This window comes from Vidua chalybeata, chromosome 16, assembly GCF_026979565.1.
Source record: "Vidua chalybeata isolate OUT-0048 chromosome 16, bVidCha1 merged haplotype, whole genome shotgun sequence".
Lineage (NCBI taxonomy): Eukaryota > Metazoa > Chordata > Aves > Passeriformes > Viduidae > Vidua > Vidua chalybeata.
The window spans coordinates 12,707,266-12,727,310 of NC_071545.1; the positions used below are offsets into that span (position 1 = coordinate 12,707,266).

The 20,045-nt window shown below is 41.1% G+C and overlaps 1 protein-coding gene across 1 annotated transcript in view; it reads left to right on the top strand.

The window, feature by feature from the left end:
• The window catches only part of SDK1 (sidekick cell adhesion molecule 1), a 383,801-nt gene that overhangs the window by 220,256 nt on the left and 143,500 nt on the right, over positions 1-20,045 (top strand). The window contains exons 6-8 of the mRNA XM_053957811.1: positions 9,280-9,391; positions 10,357-10,547; positions 18,999-19,082. Coding sequence (XP_053813786.1) covers positions 9,280-9,391; positions 10,357-10,547; positions 18,999-19,082 — 387 coding nt within the window. The remainder of the gene's footprint in view (positions 1-9,279; positions 9,392-10,356; positions 10,548-18,998; positions 19,083-20,045) is intronic.

Genomic DNA, 20,045 nt, shown 5'->3' on the forward strand with positions numbered 1-20,045 from the left:
TGCTTTATGCTCCACAGAGCATATTTAATCTTAAATATTTCCTCTGAAAATAGTGCTTCCATTATTGTTGTCGTAAAATAAATTGTTGATGGTATTTCATAAAGAATTTCCCCCAAAGTCACTGCAAATGCTTTTCTTTATTTAAGTTCAGTGAAGGATAGATGAGATTCTCTTCTTAAGTTGTTACCACCCTTTCATTTCTAAGAGGAAGAGTTTAAACTTCTTAAAAGTAAGAAAAAGCAAAAGTAGACTCTCAGTTGTGTGATTTTAGTTGTGTCAAAGTAAGGAGTTAAGAACTGCGTTTATAAAAAACCCTAACATGAAGCCATGTGAAAAGACATATTTGTAAATAGAAAGCAGCATTTTATTATCTCCCACTTCTCTCTCTTTGCTGCTGCTTGACATTAAAGCAAGATCTGCTGGTGAGAATTGCTGCCCCTGAAATGGCAGCAGCTCCCTGATCCCTGTGACACAGCCACGTCCCCAGCTCAGCTTTCCTCCTTCCCTTCTCCTTTCAGCTCATCTCACCACTGAATTTGCATTTGTAGACATGATTATTAAGTGACAGGTTTGGTTTATTTAACATCCAGCTACTGATTGTGTGGTTTATTAACTTAAATTTCCCATTATTAAGAAAGCAAATGGTAAATATCCAGGTGTGTGAAGCACTGAGGCTGCAAGGCCTTAAAATTTAGTCCTTAGGAGAAAGTGAGTCCTGCCTTGTGCTGCAGAAACCCCTGCAACCACTGCCAGGCCCCTCAAACCTGTTTCCTCCTGCCAAACATGGGTCTGTTTATGGTTAAAAGGATGCTTCTCATGCAATGCACTAAAGTAGATCGTAAAAATATACAGCCTCTTAAAAGTAATTCCCACTAATGAGTTATTTTTAAGTCTTCTTAAACATAGCCGTGTTTTGGGAGAGATTTGAGGTTGTTCAGCCTGGAGAAGAGAAGGCTCTGGGGAGGATTGGAGCATCTTCCAGTGCCTGAAAGGGTTCCAGGAGAGCTGGGAAGGGCCTGGAGTGCCAGGACAAGGGGGAATGGCTCTAAACTGCCAGGGGACAGGGATAGATGGGATATTGGGGAGAAATTCCTCCCTGTGAGGGTGGGGAGGCCCTGGCACAGGTTCCCAGAGAGGCTGTGGCTGCCCCTGGATCCCTGGAAGTGTTCCAGACCAGGCTGGACAGGGCTTGGAGCAACCTGGGATAGGGGAAGGTGTCCCTGCCATGGCAGGGGGTGGCACTGGATGGGATTTAAGGTCTCTCCCCACCCAAACCATTCTGGAATTCTGTGGTTCCATGGGAAGCCAAAGGCTGTGGGCCCTGGCTGCAGTGCAGCTGCTCTGCCTTTTTGCCTCCTGCATCTCTTTGAAGATGACTCTGAGGCTAATAGATTCCACTGCCAGACCATGGATATTTTCCCCCCTTTTAACTGCTGTTGAATAAGATTACACACTCTATCCACTTATTTAGCTGGTATTAAAGCTATCTGGTGAATTGAAAAGCCACCTGAGTGTTCTTTAGCTGGAATAGCTTGAGGCTAGATATTTTTTCATGTTAAAAGCTCTAATGATGTGCTGGATGATAAGTTTCCAGGCAGAAAGAAGCCCCTCACTGTGCATGGGGGAAGGTCAGGTCAGTGACAGAGACTGAACTTCCAAATTGCTCTTTCTGCACGAGGAGTTGTGAGAAGGGAATTGCAGAGTGTTGGAGCAGAAATTTGATCTGCTTTTGAATTTAGCTGCTGATTCGCAGGGAGCTGTGTAACTAAGCAGTGGTTTCATTTCCTTAAATCTACATGGGACAATGCTAGAAATCTATTTCTGAGGTGGTTCTGTAATACAAAGTGGGTCTGTAGACCTCAGGAAGTAGAAAAAAGAGGAATTCACCCCCCAGATAGCAGCTGCTGGGTCACCTGCACTTAATGATCTGTAGAAAGAGAGGAAAATCAAGAAAAAAGCCACATCTCCCATCTCAGTCCCTGTATTCAGAGCAGAAATGGTGAAAGGCAGGCTGGAGGGACTGTGTCACCATGGACCATCCTGGCCTTGCTGCCTCTCCTGGGCCACTTTGTTGGTTACAGAAATACATTTTCCATCCTTAAATCAACTGGTTTTAGGCCCCAGCCTCTCATTGTGCCCTGAGGTAGACCCTAAGAACTCTCTATAAGATTTTAGATCTTTTCAACCGTGTTTTACACTCAGTTTTATCCAATAAAATATATAAATTTCCTTTTCACTGGACTATCTATAGACAAAGGGGTATAAATTGTCTTCTGGCTCGAACTGAGTTCTCCATTAATCTTTCCCTAGGGCTAAAACTAACAGCACTTGCAGTCTGTGTGAAAGTCCTTACAAAGGTGGGGGGAAAGCTGTTTAAAACGTGGCTGTTAGTTGTTTAAACATTTGGAGGCATTTATAGAGTGATACTGGCTTGGATTTTTACCCTTGCTCCTCATCTTTTGTGTGTTTTTCAGTGAATCCTTCCAGGAAAGACAAGTTTTACTTGTTTCACTTGGTAAAATGAAGGCTGTGAAAGAATAGGATTGCTTTCTGTAAATGCTTTGGGATGTAAACATCTCAGAGTGAGAGAGCAGCTCTGGAAAACGATAAAGGACAGCTCTGGCAGAAGAACTAACAGGGTGCAGTGGCCATTGAAGCTGGGGATTAGGAGTGTTTGTAGCAGGTTGAGCAGAAAAGCTTTAGGAAGCTTTCCAGCCAAAAAAGGATCTGGGCTGGTGGAATCACCACATGTAGGGGTTAATTTCTGTGGGTAACTTTGTTTTTTGAAGTTAAATGCTTCAGAGGTGTCTTTATGACATATTCAGACAATCCCACAGGCCCAGGAGGGAGGGGAGGTTCTCAGTCTTTATGACACAGGCAATTCAGGCAAAATGAATTTATTGCAAGACTTCCTCAACAGGTGCTGATGAAATCTTTTCTAATTGTTCCTTTACCATATCCCTCCTCAAACTCTGGATATTTAACTTGGCATCTACTTGCTCTATGTTGTTCTGAGTCTTATTATTTTATTCACTTTTGTTTAATTTTATTTTTTTTAACTTTCCTTACAATGGAAATGCATCCTGTGTTTGTTCTGATGTGGACAAAGCATAGTCACAGTGACGAGAGTGTAATGAGTCAATAAATACAACTGACCTAGATCATTCACTTGTTTTGCTTGGGTTTTGTAAATCTTTTTCATATCTGGTGTTTTATTCATATGTTGTGATGTTTGGTGTCTGGTTCAAGATGAGGGCTGGATATAGAAGAATTCACTTGCTGTGATTAATTTAAACAACTAAGCTGTTTCTTCCCTATAAATTTCATCTACAAAATTAAGGGGTTTTTATGTTGCTCCTTACTTACTTTTTTAGGTCTACAGTCTGGGTTCTCAAAAATTAAATAAATTATGTTAATACTTACATTTTTGAGGTGTCTGAAGACATTCTTTGGTCCTGAAAAGCCATCATTCTTATTATACCAACTCCTCACTATTAGTTTGCTAATTATTTTGTAACTATGTATCGTTGGCTCAAAAAAACCCATCTGGAGTTTTTATGTTCTTCATCAAACTAAACAAATGTGACCAAGAAGCCTCATGGGAAAGTCTCTATTATTTTTCTTTATGTCTAGAAGTCAGAGCAGAGACCTGTGCAGTGGCAGCAGCATCATATTTCCCTTTTCTTGAAAATAAATAGTCCTTGCTAGGGTCAAAGTGGGAAACTCAAACAGTAATTTTGGTTACCTTAATGCTCTTTTATTGTATCAGCTCTTAAGAATCACTCTAATAAGCAGGGAACCAATAGACCTGGTTTGGACATGGCTTTATGATTGAGAACACACTTTCTTTTCATTAATTGCATGATGTTTTCTCTGGTGCCTGCAGGTGGTTGTCAGCATTTGCTTTTCTGTTGATCGGGCTCCAATTCCTGTTGTGCATCTTTTGCTCCGAAGGGGAAGGGAAATGAATCTATTATTGATCAGGATCCAGTTCCTGTTGTGTGTCTTGTACTGGAGAGGGAAAGGGGCATTAATCCACTCTGGGTTCATAATTCAAACCATCTGCAGGCTGTACCTGGCAACAGGGGATGTGTTCCATCAGGTACTTTGTATTTGTAAGGTTGGTTTTTTTCCTCTCCCCCTTGAGCAGTCTTGACAATACCTGTGATTGTCATTTCTCCTCTCTTCTCATATTCTGTGTCCCAGGCAGAGATTGCACATTTCTGACGCCATAATGTTGTACTAGATGTAATATTTTTGCTATTTGTGTTGGACTCTTATCTTTTGTCCTGCTTTTTTCTAATAGGGGTATCCATAATTTGATCAAATGAAGCTTTGCATGTATTCTGCAGAGTAATTACCAGGGCATTTCTGCATCCTGTGCAAGCCTGGACGTCTGTGGGAACTTTAGAGTGAAAGTTTTGTAATATTTTTCTCTCATGATAACTCTTGAAAGTTCTATTCAAATACTCAATTTCTCTATTATCTTGAGGGTAGGGTACTGGTGATCTCTTCTGTGGAGCATTTTTCTCACATAGACAAATTTCAGAATATGAATAAGTAAATTTATTTCTGGGTACTGATGCCTGTGGGATCCCTTCTTCTTTGGACATGGAGCAGTTTTGCAGTAATTTACAGTGAGGGTAGGAATGAGGTGCAGCCAGCCTCACATTCCAGGCTCTTGATTATTTGGACAATCCTCCCCCTCCTCCTGCTCATGGTCACCTTGTTTGGATTAAGCTTCTTCAGAGGGTTAGGACCTATAAACAAGCCTCAAAAATAAACCTTATTGTTGTGCTCAAGTCTGAACTCAAACTATTACTTCTTTTCAGGAGATAAATAGTTTCTTTCCGTTTCTATTGAGGCTGGCTTACCTCATATCTCTGTCACATGAATTTGAGCACCCATTGAAGTTATACACTTAATATTCTGCACTGCAAATACAGACATAGATAAACTTTGCATGTCATAATGTAAAATCTGGGGAAGAACTTAATGTTTATGCATTTCTGAAGGGGAAAGAACCTATTGTGTCTCCAGTCATCTGGCCTGGGTGAGATTTCAGTTCTGTTGGGAAAATTAAGCATCTGAAGTGGCTTTGATAAGGTCTGGGATCTTTATAAACTGTAAATTACAATATTTCAAATTCCCTGCACCTTACATGTCAATATATGTACAGAGATAAAAATACTGTCTTTGCAGAGATGATAGGGCAGTGTACATAATTATTGTATTTAAATAACAGATGAAAATTCTACAGCTCATCAGTACTTAAAAAAAAGAAATCAGTGTTAGGCCTTGGATGGGTTTCATTCCTGATCAGGCAGGAGGAGGGAGGGAGAAGTTCAGCAGGCTCAGTGATGTGCAGCCATTCACAGCCACAGGTGATAAAAACAAACAGACCGTGCAAAAGTTGTTCACTCTTTCTTTCTTCTTCTCTCAGTTTATCTCAGTTTATTTGTGGGAGATTGCCAGATTCCTGAATTCCACAGTCTGGAGAGGAGTTTATGTTCAAAGGGACACGAAAAACCCCAGATCATCTCTTTCCATTTTCTGTTGTCTCTTTTTTTTTCCTCTTTTTCTGTCTCTTAATTAAAAAAAAAAAAAAAAAGTTTACTATGGAAAGCATAATATCAATGCCAATTTACCTAAATATCTTGGGCTGCAAATGGCAGCAGTTGAACTGTTCCATGAGCAGCTGGGGATGGCAACCACTGGAGGGCTGGAGGACAAACTCCCTCCTGCCCCAAGTCCAAATCTTTGGTGTTCCCACAGTCTTGCTTCAAAAACTGTTTGGGGTCAGTCCTGAAGGCCCTGCAGGTGCTGGGACCTTGAATATCTTGGTAATGGCTCAGACAGTGATAAACGAGAAAGTTTAGAAGCAAAGGGAAGATTGGAAATGCTGGGAGTGCAGTGGCTATAATGGATAGAAAGGAAAATAAAGCAGTGTGAGCTCTTTTTCAGATAACAGTCCCTGCTGGATTAGGACTCTTGCCTGTGGCAGTCCTTCTGTCCAGTCACCTATTAAGGGCTAAAATCAGATTAAGAGCACATCCCTTAAGTGTTTTTCTGCGTCACTCAGCCTTGTCTCTGCAGCTTCCCACAGGTTCCCCCCAGACTGATTATGTCTGATAGGGAGGCATCCCCTGGCTGCACTTCTGGGGTCAGTGTTTTTCCCTAATGCTGCTTTGCTTTTGTAGCTGCGAGGAGGGTTCAGAAAGCAGGTGGGAAGGAAAGAAAGTATTTGCTCTCCAAAAAGGTAGAATTTAGCTGGGAATGGTGGTCCCCTGCTAGTGGATTCATCTCACTGTAGCTCTATTCCTGTGTGCATTTGTATTACTTCCCCATTTCAGTGTATTTAATATTTCCTTCAGAGAAGCTGAAGTTCAATCATTAAATTAAAGGATACATCAGAAATTGAGCAGTTCTTAAATAGTGGGAAACATCTTTAGGGGATCATGGGTTAGAAAAAAGGGGGGGAAATGGCCAGAGATGAATGTAGAGAAGCTGAGGGAGGGGAGGAAGAGAAAGAAGAGGTGATGAAAAGCCAGAAACAGCAAAGTGCTAGAAAGCTCAGCCAACAAAAATCTGATGAAGTAAAAAAAGGAACAGTGAAAAGGAGAAAAATTCAATTGTTTTTGACAGAGGATTTTAAAAGAAAATGTCTGTTTACTAACAATGACATTCTGCATTGGATTTTTGTGTAGCATCAGTCAAGTAAAATCACATCTGTGTGCTGCATGTGGAGGCAGGAGAAGGATGGAGTGGCTTTATTGACAGGCAGGATGAGAAACTTGGGGAGTCTGGGTAGCTGTTCATTATCTGATTGTTTGCAATAACTCTCTGCCTTCCCCAGCCTGATGGAAAGCTGATCTGCCACATCTCATCATCCAAAATCCCAATGTTTCATATCTCCATTAGGATCTTGGCTACTCTGATACTCCAACCTGTGGATTTCTTACAAAAGGATGAAGTTCTGAAAGGCACAGATCCCAAGTTACAGCCCTATTGAGATTTTTACTCTCAAGTAAAACTAAGATTCTCCTTTGTTTCAATTAGCCTTAAAACAAAGCTGCAAACTGCCCTCTGCAAAGGGAATGTCCCTGTGGAGCTTGATTTGGCAAGACTGGGGCCAGAGTGAGTTATGGGAAGGAGTTTCTTAGTGCTGCAAAGGGAAACTTGAGCTGTCTTTGAATATAAAATAGAAATATTCATGCTACCTCCATACTTTTTAGGTAATACTTGGAAATTTTGTTGTTTTCTCTATATGCCTGTTATGTCCATAGCTGACCTTTATAGGTGTGTTCCTGGGAATCCAAGTTCTGACCCTTTTGATGATCCCTCCATGTCACATCAGTATCAGTTCACTCTCAACCTTTAGCAGGAGCCTGCTTTTAATAAGTTTGTTTCAGGAATGGTACAAAATAACAATAAACACATGCTTTGTTTACATTTTTGTTACAGTCACTAAGAAATCTCTGCCTTTTCCTGGTCGCAGGATGAGGAATGTGCACTTTTATTTCCTTTCCTTTCTGCTGGGTGCACACAGGGCCACTCATGTGGGTGATGGGGGTGACAACAAAGACAACTTCTCTCCTCCTTGTCTGGTTTTAGTGGAGAGCTGATAAGCGACACAAGTGGTTTTCCTCTCTTCCAGATGAAGATAAGGAATGATTACTGCCAAATTAGTCACTGGTTTGTTGATGCTTTAGCATTCACTGTTGTAAACCTTCATCTTGGGCCGAACTTGTGGGGAGCAGTGTTGCTGAGGTTATTTCTTCTCATCAGTAACAAGCTTCTAATCTGATCATCATCTCTTGTTTTCTGGGGTTTTTTATTTGTTTTTGTTTGATTCTTTAAAATTACTAACTGGAAAATTTCTGCCATGAATACCTATAAGACCAGCATGGAAATCTTAGAAAATAGATTTGCTACCTGATGGCATCGTATTTCCAGGAATGTTGGTGAGGAGGTGTAAAAGCTACCAACAGCTTGTGTTTTGAGATCCTGTGTGTGCTTCATAGAGATGCTGTGTCAGATTGACAGAGCATATTTAGGGGAAGAAATAAATATCTGCTTACTCTTTAAGTACTATTCTTGAATGCTTGAATTTATTCAGAAGTGTGGGTGGTATTCTTTCAATTTTAAAATGATGATCCACACTTCCATCTCCTGTATTACACTACCTGCTGTCAATTAGAAAAGCATCTAAAGGTAAAGGATTTGTCATTGAGAGATCTGCTAACCTTGTGAATTTTCTGAGCCCCATGACCAAAGCTTTTGTCCATCCAACAACTAAAATTCAATGTCAAATGGCTTTTGGCCTGCTGGGTATGATTTAAGCAAACAGTCTTCTGACCATTTTCTGTTCTTTAGGGCATTACCTTAAATTTTAGGGTCCATACCTTGCATTTCCCAGTTTCCCATGCTGCTTAATGGGCATGGACTAGCCTCCTGTGCAGAAAACATTTGATGAACTGGCTTGCTTTTCCATCAGTCTAGTTTTATTTTCATTACTTTTCCCTGTAATTTGTTTATTGGTTTCCATATCTTTGAAAATTTTATTACTGTGTTATTCAAGCTAAAAAATAGCTAATTTTTCTTTCCCAAATGAGTTGCTTGAAGCAAAGTACCTATGAATACATGGATATTTTAATTCACTTACTAAATGCATACAGAGAAAATTTACAAGCTGCCTTTTTACCATTTTTTAAGTGTCTGCTGACTGTTGCATAAGCTAAATTATTTACAGTATGAAGCTTCACAAAAGAGTAACAGATTTGGGTTATTTACTTTCCTGATAAGAAAAGGGGATTGAAGTTGCTGTGATATGCTGCTTTGTTAATTTTATATTTGTTCCCCAGTGTGTAAAATCTTTTTAAAGAACTAACATGAGTATTGGCAGACTCTTTTGAAATGGTGTGGAAGGGGTAAGATTAAACAAAACATGAAAAGGTCTTAAAAATATAAGTCAGCAAGTGTTTGATAAAAATAAAAGTGCTCAACAGTAGAAAACCTTTAGGATGCTTAATTTATTTGCTCTGTCTTTGAGAATATTCCTGGATGGAGGGCAGGGGCCAGTTCTTGGGAGTTGAGGGGTTTTAGTGCTGGGTTGGTTGGAACCGCGCAGGGAACGCCCCTGGAGATGTAAACCTGGCTGAGGCTGAAGGGTGACGTTTGCAGCAGTGCCTGCAAGGTGGCATCGTCGCTGTCACAGCCCTGGCTGTCACAGCCCTGGCTGTCACTGGGGCCTCACCAGGTGTGTCTGTGCCCCTGCAGGTGCCAGCAGCCCCTCGGACAGCGCGGCTCCCGCCATGGTCATCCGCCCGCACAACACCAGCGTGGTGTCGGGGAGCAGCGAGGCCACCCTGGAGTGCGTGGCCAACGCCAGGTATGGCAACACCTCCACAGCTCTCACTGGGGCTCTGTCCTCCCTACAGAAGGACAGAGGATGTTATTTTCATTTTTTTTTGTTGTTAATAATTTGGAGATTGAAGAAGGGTACTCACTCTTCAGAGCGACCTTATGAGTGATCTTGTTTGTCCAACATTACTGAATTAAACCTATTGATTTTTTCTGGCCAAGTGAGGGTCAGGCAGGGGTGCTTTCCCACCTGGTCCTCACATAGAAAGGAAAAGAAGTGCTATTCAAGCAGAAGACATTATCTTAAAGAAAAAAATATGGTGAGGGTTAATAATATTTCAGCTGTTGCCTATCAACAGCAGAGGTGATGCTGTTGAACAGTTGGTGCTTCTCAGTAATTTAAATTTAGTGAGGATCTCCTATGAAGTCATTTTTTCAGGCATTCTCATTTTGCAGTGATTATTGCTTAACTGTTCATAATGCACTGTAATACAGCGTTCACAGCGTTCCTCCTATGTTTCCTTCTAGCTGGCCTTGAATAGTTTTGAATATCAGCGGAAGTGAATAGTTGAAGTCCTTGGGTGATAAGATCAACTGATTTACTTTCCCCTCTGAGAGCAGAGATGTTCTTGATATGATTAATATTGTTTTGGTAATTGAGTTGTAATGAAAGCACTTCCCATGCAGCTGATTCCCATAGCAGTATTTACTCCTTTTGCTTGGAGAAATCAAATTATTAGCACTTAGGTTCTATTGCTGTATCAATTAGCTGTACTTGCATAATGCCACTTGAGTAGTCTGTAGTCCTTGATGTGTAGAAGTTATACATGTATTTACTTTCTAACAGTGTGTTTTGGGGATAGAGGAAGATTTCAAGATGTTTTATAATCTGTAATATTATATTCCTCATGTGTATAAACACATATATATGCACACAGAGATTATTCTGCAATATATATGTTTTATGATTTTATTCTTGTATTTTTTTGGCAGACCTCTTGAGAGGCTGAGTGTGACCTGGAAGAGAAATGGAATCAAGATCACCAGTGGCATCAGCAGCTTTGGGAGACGCCTCACTATCACCAACCCAACCTCTGCTGATGTGGGGATGTACTTCTGTGAAGCCAAACTCAGAGAGAGCACAGAGGAACCAGCAAGAGCTAAAGCTTTCCTTTCTATATTGGGTAATTCTCGATGCAATGTGTTTTTTGGTAAAAAAGGTTCTGGGCTGAGGTCTAATAGGAAATAAAATTGATATCTTAATATTTCATTGACCTTACATTTGAACCTTTCTTCAGAGAACAGAACAAAGGAGGTGAAGGAGGGTTATCTTCCAAATTAATTCAGCCGTTCTTCCCTGCTAATATAAATTCATCAAATAGATTTTTTTAAACACTGCTGTGATTGTAAATCCCCTGCGAAACTATACATTTAATGGGAATTTTGAGAAATATAGTAGTAAAATCCTTAATGGGCAGCTTCCCTATCTTGGCTTTTAGGTTTCAAATCCTGATTAACTCCTGCCTTGCTTATGTCCAGTTTTCATATGTCAAGTGCCTGTATCTCTGCAAGAAGGCTTTTAGGAGCACTCCTGTGCCTCGTGTGCTGCGGGTGCCAGTCGGGGGCCAAGGACGTTCTGCAGGCACAGAGCATTGCTGAGGCTGCAGGACAGGGAAGGAAATGCCATTAAAGCAGCTCTGTTTGCTGGACCTCCAGCTCCCAGGGAAACTTTGGAATTAATGCTGTTAAAGGGGACATTGCTGCCCTTTCCCTGCCTGTTTCCACCATCACCTCCTCTCCGAGTGTTGCTGTAGGTTGGAATTTGGAAATGGTGGTTCCTGGCATGTCTGATGAAATTCTGCACATTAGCACACTGCACACAGCGTAGAGTGGTTTAGGACTTTTAGACTGAAAGACGTGGTTTAGACGAGGGACACTGAGATGTTTTCAGCCAGACATGATTGTGTAAAGTCAAGCTTTTATCTGTGGGAGTGTCGTGGGGAGGTTGGAGCCCTGGCAGTGCCAGCAGTCTCGGTGTTGCTCAGGGTTTAGGCGCATGCACTCCTGGAGCTTTGCAGAGGGAATGCAGCCCATGATTCTTTACATCTTTGAGCCTTCTGAAAATACAATTTTAAAGACTGCTGCATGATTTGTATTCTGCTAAAGCAATTTGTAGTAGCTGCTGTTAAGTGAGAAAGCAGCTCTTCCCTCTGCAAAGCTCCATTCTGGATTCATTTAGAGCACTGTGTGTTTGTTATATTTATTACCTGCTGGACAAAGTTTGGTTCCAGTCTCTTTCCTTGCCCTCTCGTCCTTGGAGTTATTATCTTCCCTTTAAGGAGCAGAGATGGATTTCACTTATTTATAGGTTTTGTTTAAACTCTTCCTTATTCATAAGATTTTATTGTAGCTGGTTTGCCTTTGTTGCTGTGATGTCAGATCCAGCCTAATGCAATACTTAAAGCAGCCTCGTGGTTTATGTAAAAGATTCTTAAATACAGTTACAATAAAACTGAAAAATAATCACTGGGGAATCATATTAAACTAGCAGTGCTTTAGTAGCTTACCTGCTCTCTTATTTTTAAATGTTTTATTTATTTCCTATCTGGTTTTAGGAGGCTGTCAGGGAATGAAGTTATGAAAAGGTCTGTAGATAAGAACAAGCAGATGAAAGAAAGCAGAAACAAATTGGTTACCAATTACTTTTATTTCCTTCTGATGGAACACGACACTTCAGATGCAGGTGTTTACTCAATGTGTCAGCAAAGCCTGATAGATTTCTTTATTTATGAGTTTCTTGAGCTTGCAGGATGGATCTCTAATTCTAAACAGGGAGCCAAATCAAAGGATTAGTAGTTAATGCATAACTTATATTCAGCTTTAGAATTCTTGGATGGATCTGGCTGTCATTTAATTAGTCAAGGGACGGGTTCTAGAGGAAAGTGCAGACAAGATTCAAACCTAAGGCTTTCTGCAGTGTATCTCTCCTAGTCCATGGGGGCAGTACTTAGAGAGAATCAGGAATGCTTGTCCATTTGCATGCATAAAATATTTGTAGTGTGGATGTGTAGACTGGGAGCTGATAATGAGCTGTACTTCTTGGGAGAATAACACAGCATGGACTTAATGAGGGGTCTCAACTAACAGAAGAAGGAAACTGGCTTAAAAGAAGAGATTTGTTTGCAGAATGGGAGAAATCAAATGCAACCCCTTCAACAGCATATCTGTGAGAGCTTCTGTGGATCAAGAGAGAAAAATATTTTGTTATTAACAGGTAGAACAGGGGTAACAATAAAAAAATGCATCAAAGATGTCACAAACAGTGAGTTAATCAAAGCTTTTTTCCAAATATATCAGTCCTTGACTTTTCCAGCTAAGTCACATAATTTGAGTGTGGCTCAGAGCTCTATTAGAAGGCAGTGGAACCTAGCACAAAGGATCTACTCAAATTATTATTTGTGACGTACCGTATTATCTCAGAAGTTTTTCTGGATATTTCTGAGACTATATCTCAGTCTGTAAATTAAAGCCACAATAATATTGAAGAAATCTGAATCTCCAATGTATTAGAGTAGTACTGTATAAACAAGAAGAAAATCCTCTAGTTGCTGCACTTTTCTTCTGAATGTGGCAAAGAACTCCCTGACATCTTCATATTGTTCCAGAAAAGATAAACTGAGGTGGTTCCAAACCTTGGTTTTATTAGCTGCAGTTGTTATAAATTTTTAAAGGGTATCATGTTCCTCGCTTGGCAGAGTAACAGTTTGGGAAAGATTTGTTGCAGATTAGATAAGAGCACATTTGTTTTATCACTAACAGTTTGAAGATTAAGTAATTTAAAGAGTCTTCCCATGAACAAACCAATTTGAAAGCTGAGATAATCTTAAATTCTTTTGCTCCACTTCTGCAAGTTTTAGTGACAAATGGCAATAGTCATTTCTTAAGTGATTGTTCTACGGGAAATTATGAATTTTAGGAGCTTAAAAAAATGGGGAACCAAACTCTTCCACTGTATGAAATCCAAAGTGCTCTTTAAATTAAATGTAGTCAGATAGTAAAACCTGAAAAAAAAAAATGAGAAAAACAATTTGAAAAAAGGGGCTGGCATGAAGAGTGGTTGTACTGAATTGAGGGTTGAAGCCTTGTTGGTCTGCCCAAAGAAATACAAATGAATTAAACAGAGTCAGAGGAGAGGGCTTCCCTTCTTTTGGAGAATTTTTTGTGCCCAGAGATCTACATTAAAAGACATGTTATTTTCTTCTTGGGAGGATTCAGCTCTGTGGGACCACAGGACTCAGGAACACAGAAGTTCCAGTGTTGGCCTGAAGGGCCCACCTGGCTGGGCTCTGCCATGGACTGGGGGGCTGCTTCTCCCTCCCTGTTCTCCAGGAGTGTCCAGATGCTGAAGGGTCTTTGTCCATTTCTGCTGCTCAGGAATTTGCATTGTGTGCACAGAACTGCCAGAGCAGAAGTTATTTCCCTCTGTAGCTACGAGCACTTCAGTGCCTCATGCTCAGACCTCTGGAAACAGCAGCTCTCGTGGCTCCAGCTTAGACTCTTTGAAACACTACAGATGCCTTCTTTGAAAGTAGTGGAAATAATTTTTCATGTGTGGTGCTTAAGGGAAGATCCTGATGACTGTGTTCATCTACTGTGTAAGAAAATAATAAGTTTTCAGGGAAACTATAATACAAAATGTCTTCGGAGTCACCTAATCGCAGTTTGGGCTCAAAGCAAAGAAATATTTGCAGCTTTTGATTTGTCAAGCCTCAGAGGTTCTGAGATGGACACAGACATTCTGCCTTGGGCCTAAATGCAACAGGACCTACCCCAGAGGGAAGCAGTGGGACTTGTGGGCAGCCCAGCTCTGTCTCTGATATTCCCAACAAGTTCTTCTTCCTTTCAGCCCTGCGGACAGGACATGTGTTCCCCGGGCTGTTATTTCAGAACACACAGACTGCAGCTCACAGTGGGGGTAGCAAGAAACCACATGGATCTTTTCATCTCTCTCTGTTTTAACCTGATATTCATGCAAAGAAACTTCCTGCTCCAAGGAGCCTGCTGTACCTGCATCCACAATGGGGCTTCTCTCCCAGCATGGCCAGTCTGATCTTCTGTCTGGAGTTACAGACTTTGTACCTACAAGGGGCTGTCAAGCTTCCAGTTCCTCTTCCTTTAGAAGATATTCACCAAATAAATTAGTTTATGGTAATGCTGGAGGAAGACTTCCATGTTGAAGGCTCAATTTCCCTCTTAAATATGCAGCTCTGAGTTTCTGAGAGATTCAGGAATTTCAGCTTTGGAGGAGCCCCTGGGGCTTTCTCTGTTCTTTCTGACTTTCATGTGTGTATCTAGGATTAGGTCACACATCTCCAGTGCAGCTTGAAGGGTATGTAATGGATGCTGACTGCTATCTTTTGAATGCTAAAATCAGTGACCATGTAACCATGCACAGGGGAAGTTAGAACAGGATCAAATTTTGCAGGCTCCCAAGGGCTTTTCTGAGACACGTCTTTCCAGTGATGTCTGGAGTGGAAAAAAACCCCAAAACCCTCAACAACTATTAAAAACACCATTTCTATTCAAATACTATTTCCCCCCTTTGCTTCTACTTGACATTTTAGTGAAGATCAGTCAAACACCAAAACAATATCTGAACAATGCAGTGTCTGTTTCTTTCAGCCTAACGTGGGCTGTGACCCCTCTCGTTGCCACACACCAAAATGCCAGCAGGGTGAACTTGGAGTAATGGGTCCTTCCCTGTTCTAACTACTGTGATTTGACAATTTCCAAAAAATTTAAATGCTTGACCTGATACTGGCAGATTACTGTCATTCCTAAAAATTGCCATGTGTGGGGACTTGTGTCTGGCACATTATATTCTTTGGAAGACGTTATAATTTCACCACACATATTAAATTTCAATGCATGATTATTGCCTACAACAGTAAATGTTAAATTCATACTGTGTGATTCAAACCAAGCCTTATAAATATGCAGTGGAGTCATGTATACAGCCACCCAGAATGCCCCCTCAGAATGCCATCTGACCCCTATAAATAGTGCTGCATTTTTATGGCCTCTTTCTGGCAGTCATTCACCAGGTGCTGTACAACCCAAATTCAGATACTCTGGATTTCTCCCTTGCAGTCAATGTTGGGCATTCAGGCCCTTGGGCACAAAACCTATCAGATGATACATCTGGCACCTCTGAAAAGTGAGGAGCTGAGGTTGCAGTTGCCCAGCACCTGTAAATGGAGCTGTTTCCTCCACAGCCCGAGTTCTGTTGACTTCACAGGACCTTTAGAGCATCCACGCTGCTGGTGAATGGCACATGGGTGTGGAAAAGCTGCCCAGCTGCATGGAAAACTCAGACTTATTTACTTGGAGGGTGACAGAGCACTGGAAGAGGCTTCTCAGAGAGGTTGTGGAGTGTCATTCTCTGGAGATGGTAAAAACACACCTGCAGCCTGCTCTGGATGAACCAGCTTTAGCAGAGGGACTGGCCTGGGTAATTTCTAGGGGTCACTTCCAACCCCATAATGAGGTTCTGTGTGAAATCACTCTTTTATTTGTCTCAAAACCCCTTAGGGTATCCCTACACCAATATTCCTGGAATTCCCTCATTTCTTGCACCACCAAAGCTAATTTTCCACATCTGTTAGACTTCACCACAGCTCTGCTGTCCATGTGCTATTCTGGATCTTCCAGAAATCCCTTATCAATCAGCCTTGCCATCCCACCCAGGCTTGTCTCAAGTTTTGGTCAGTACAGGCCATAAATTGCAGAGTTGCTCCTGGAAGGTTTTCTGTATCAGTGCTTATCTTTCAAGAATAGGATCTGATTCATCTGTGGGCAGCTGCTGTCTCTGTGTCAGGTGTCACATTTGGCAGTGCCTCCAGCTGCTGGAGTGGCTGTGAACAGAGTTCAGCAGGCTGTAGTCTGGGGGAAAAGGTGAGTCTGGGCTTCAAGAGCAGAAATCAAATCTGTTGGCACCGAAAGTCCTCTGGGATCTGCCTGTGGCCTTTACATTGCATCTTTCTGCTGCTCCTGCTCTTTTTCTGGCTTGTCTGCTTCTGTTTCTCACTGCTTCTTTCAGAAAAAAAACTGATCTGAGTCTTCTTTTTAGAACATCACATCCCGTTTGCTAAGTGACAGTTGTCACTGACTTCAGGCTCTTTGTCACGTAATTCATTGCTTGATACCTGCTCCCCTAAGCATCTCTTAATGTCAGAAGTTTCCTTGAGGGTGACAAACAGCCTGTGTGGGATTTAAAGGAAGGGGCACAGGTTGCAGATTAGGATTTTGGGACGGACACTGGGAAAGACAACTGTGTAAATATGCCAGGTGTAACTGCAGGAGCTGTGCAGCAGCAGCAGCACATAAACAGAGGTCATGGAACCAGCATCTTTGAGGTCACATTGAGTGCTTTGCAGCTGGACTGCAGGCCCACAGTGAAGATAAATCTGCAAATTTATCACTGGTGTGTGAGTATGTTGCTGATCCAGGAGAAAGTTTGAGAGCTGGTGGCTGAAGGTTGCCAAGTTTAGAGATTGGCCCGTTAAGGGCAGAATCCTTTATAAAAGGAAGGGTGCAGTCAGGACCTCCCTAAGCAAAAGATAAACTTCAGTGACTGGACAGACATTCACAGAAGAAGCCCAGACTGAGAAGGGAATGTCTGGATTTGTGAATGTGTGTCTGGATGCCTTCCTGGCCCAGTGTTGCTTTGTCCTCACCCCACAATCACATCAAATTGCCATAGAATGAAAGATTCAAATTCTACTTTGAGAGATGGACGTGTGGACACTGACCTGTGCGGCCACAGACAGGACATGTAGATGAGGACACTGGGCTGAAAGTTTAGAAATTCAAAAGTTAACATCCAGAGAAATGGAGCACAAGGAAAACACCAGGCAAAGCTGGAAGGATGGCAGAGAGGAAGGAGGGTGCTCAGAGTAAAACGTGGACTAGATGAATTGCAGAGGACTCAGCAACTTAGCTGATCAAACATGTCAAAGTGTGTGCCATCAGTGAATTTCAATTAAATGTTCAGCTTTTCAATTTGTTGTTGAGATTAACGCATGAGATCATATGCAATAAATCACAGCTTATTATGCATGTTTATTAATAGCTTTATATTTAGGCAGTGAGGATCAATAATGTTAACACATGTATATTATTAGAATATAATAAATCAGGTAGCTTGTTTTTATTGGTTTTGCTGGGTAAACAACTATTCCAGGCTGTTTGCAACCTCCCCTCCTCCTCTGCATGGCGTGCTGAAGACTAATATTGATTGGCTTTATTTGGAATGAATACAGAATTGTAATATCCATTGGTGCTCAGACAAGACCCCAGTTCTGTACACCCAAGCAAGTATTTTATTGTAGTGAGAGGGAAGAACTGCTGGGAAAAGAGAGGTTCTGTTCTAACCTGGTGCCTCCTGATTCACTCCTGGGCAATGACAGCCTGGCTTGCTATACTGCAGGTAGCAATAAGATTTTGCATGATAAATTTATATTATTTTGATTTTATTTACTAATATGCTGATGCCCTAGTAATATAACCACAAGTTCTTTTTTCCAGTCGTGTTGGTGAAGAGGTTTGAGAGCAGGTCAGCTCAGATGACCTTGGATCTTGCAGCTTCCTACATATTTTAAAACACACTCAATTTCCTTAAAATGGAAATACAAATAACTCCGTTTCACAAGCTCCTTGCATTGCCTTTTCTGTACTTCCTAAAACTTACCACTGAGTTTTGTTATGCTGCAAGAGAACTGCATTTATAATCAAGTAAAATCCTTCTAAAACCAGTATTCAGATGATAATTGCATTGAACAAACTATGATAGTCTTTAGTTACCATGATAATGACTGCAACCTTAGTGCCTCTGGGACTTTGACATGATGCTCTTCAATTTTATGCTGCATAGAAGAAAGAGTTACATACCAGCATACTCTGCAATTTCTGCAGTCTGGTCTTTGTTTAATTAAACATCTAATATCTTTTCTTTGGCCCTAATGATAAAGTGGGGATTTTTATGATTATTACTATAACTTCAATTAAAGCATTAAATCTGTTTGCTTTCATGAAATAAAACAGTTGAGAGGATTTTTTTTTAATTATGCTGCACTTGTCCTCTGATGTCGACTCTGTGACATGCCATGGCACTTTATTTGACATACTTCATGCCTTGCTGAGGTGAAATGCAGTCTAGATACTGAAGTAAACTATCCTATAAAATGTACATTGTAAATATAAACTTTTATAAACCTCTCAGGAGGGCCTTTCTAAGCAAAAAATTAACATGTTCCATGATTCAGCCTTATAAAATGAAAAGTAGCCCCTGCTCTGAGTATTAATTTGCAGTGCAAACTCCTAAATCTTTACCTTCCATTGACTCGAGTCTGGAATTCATACTCAGCATAGGAAACATTGTCAGGCCTTGTTTTTACGATGCTTTTACCACCAAAAAAAACCCCCACCTCCAAATAGAAACAAAAAAAATCTGTTTGTAACCCCTTACATCAAATGCACCACCTGTGGAGAGATTCTGTGATGAATATTCTTTAATGAGCTCCTGTTTGTCACTTTGCTGGGGCTTTGCTTGTTGACTTTTGTTTGCTTTCCCCAAGAACCTCCGTATTTCACGGCTGAACCCCAGAATGTGATTTTGGCTGAGGTGGAGAAGGACGTGGACATCCTGTGCCAGGCCATGGGTGAGTGCACAAAAGTGTTCCGACCTGGACTGATGGTGTGTGTCTGTCCAGTTTGGAAGAAATCATCTTACATAAACCATCTTTGTAAGTTTTTAATGTTTAGAAGTCTCTGTGTTATTGCTGATTATCACAGGTCCCATATAGAAGGAAGAGGGTTGTCCTTTCCCCTTGGAGAATTGGGTATTTCCTGTAATTTAGTTTAATTTGGAATAATGCTGGCACGTTGATGTTTGTCTATGGGGAGCACAATTCCTGCTCCTGTCGCTCTGGGATCCTGCCTGTTCTTCACAGTTGTCATTAGAGAAGAGATGTAAATATCTTGAGCCAGAAAATGGACTGAGGGGAGAGCGTGGTTATGGAACCCATCATTTGCAATGCAAACAGTCCTTATTTTCAACAGCCACAGTGCCCTTTCTTCTAAAACTTAGGGAACTTTTATAGTGAATAGAAATGTCAGTAACTCTGACATCTGAATGTAGTTATGAAATCTGCAAGAGGACTATTACAGGCAGTTTTTAATTGGTAGGTGGCTTATTAATATAAAAGGATTCAAAAGTCTAGAATTCCACCTGACTAAAATCAGGTTTCAAGTTGAGTTCCACAGAAATGCAATCCCAACCTATTTCAGCACTGTTAGGTAGGAGATGTTGTCATCATGTGTTAAGAGCAGGTTTCTCAAAGTCACCAAATTTCTACGTGACTCTGACGAGGGACTGAACATTTTGTTGTTTCACTTTCCCTGGTGCTGAGTTTAAGAAGCAACACGCATAAAATGCCATGAGGTCCTTAGGGAAAATGATCACATCCTTGATTTAAAAAGCACCCAGACCTAACTAACAGCTTATTTGTGTGGTGTCTTCCTCCAAATCAGAGCCAATAAAGACATTTTTGCTGCGTGATTGTTTTATTGCCACTATGATTTAAGCATTTTTCCCCGTGTTTTATGTAGGAAAGAGTCAGCAC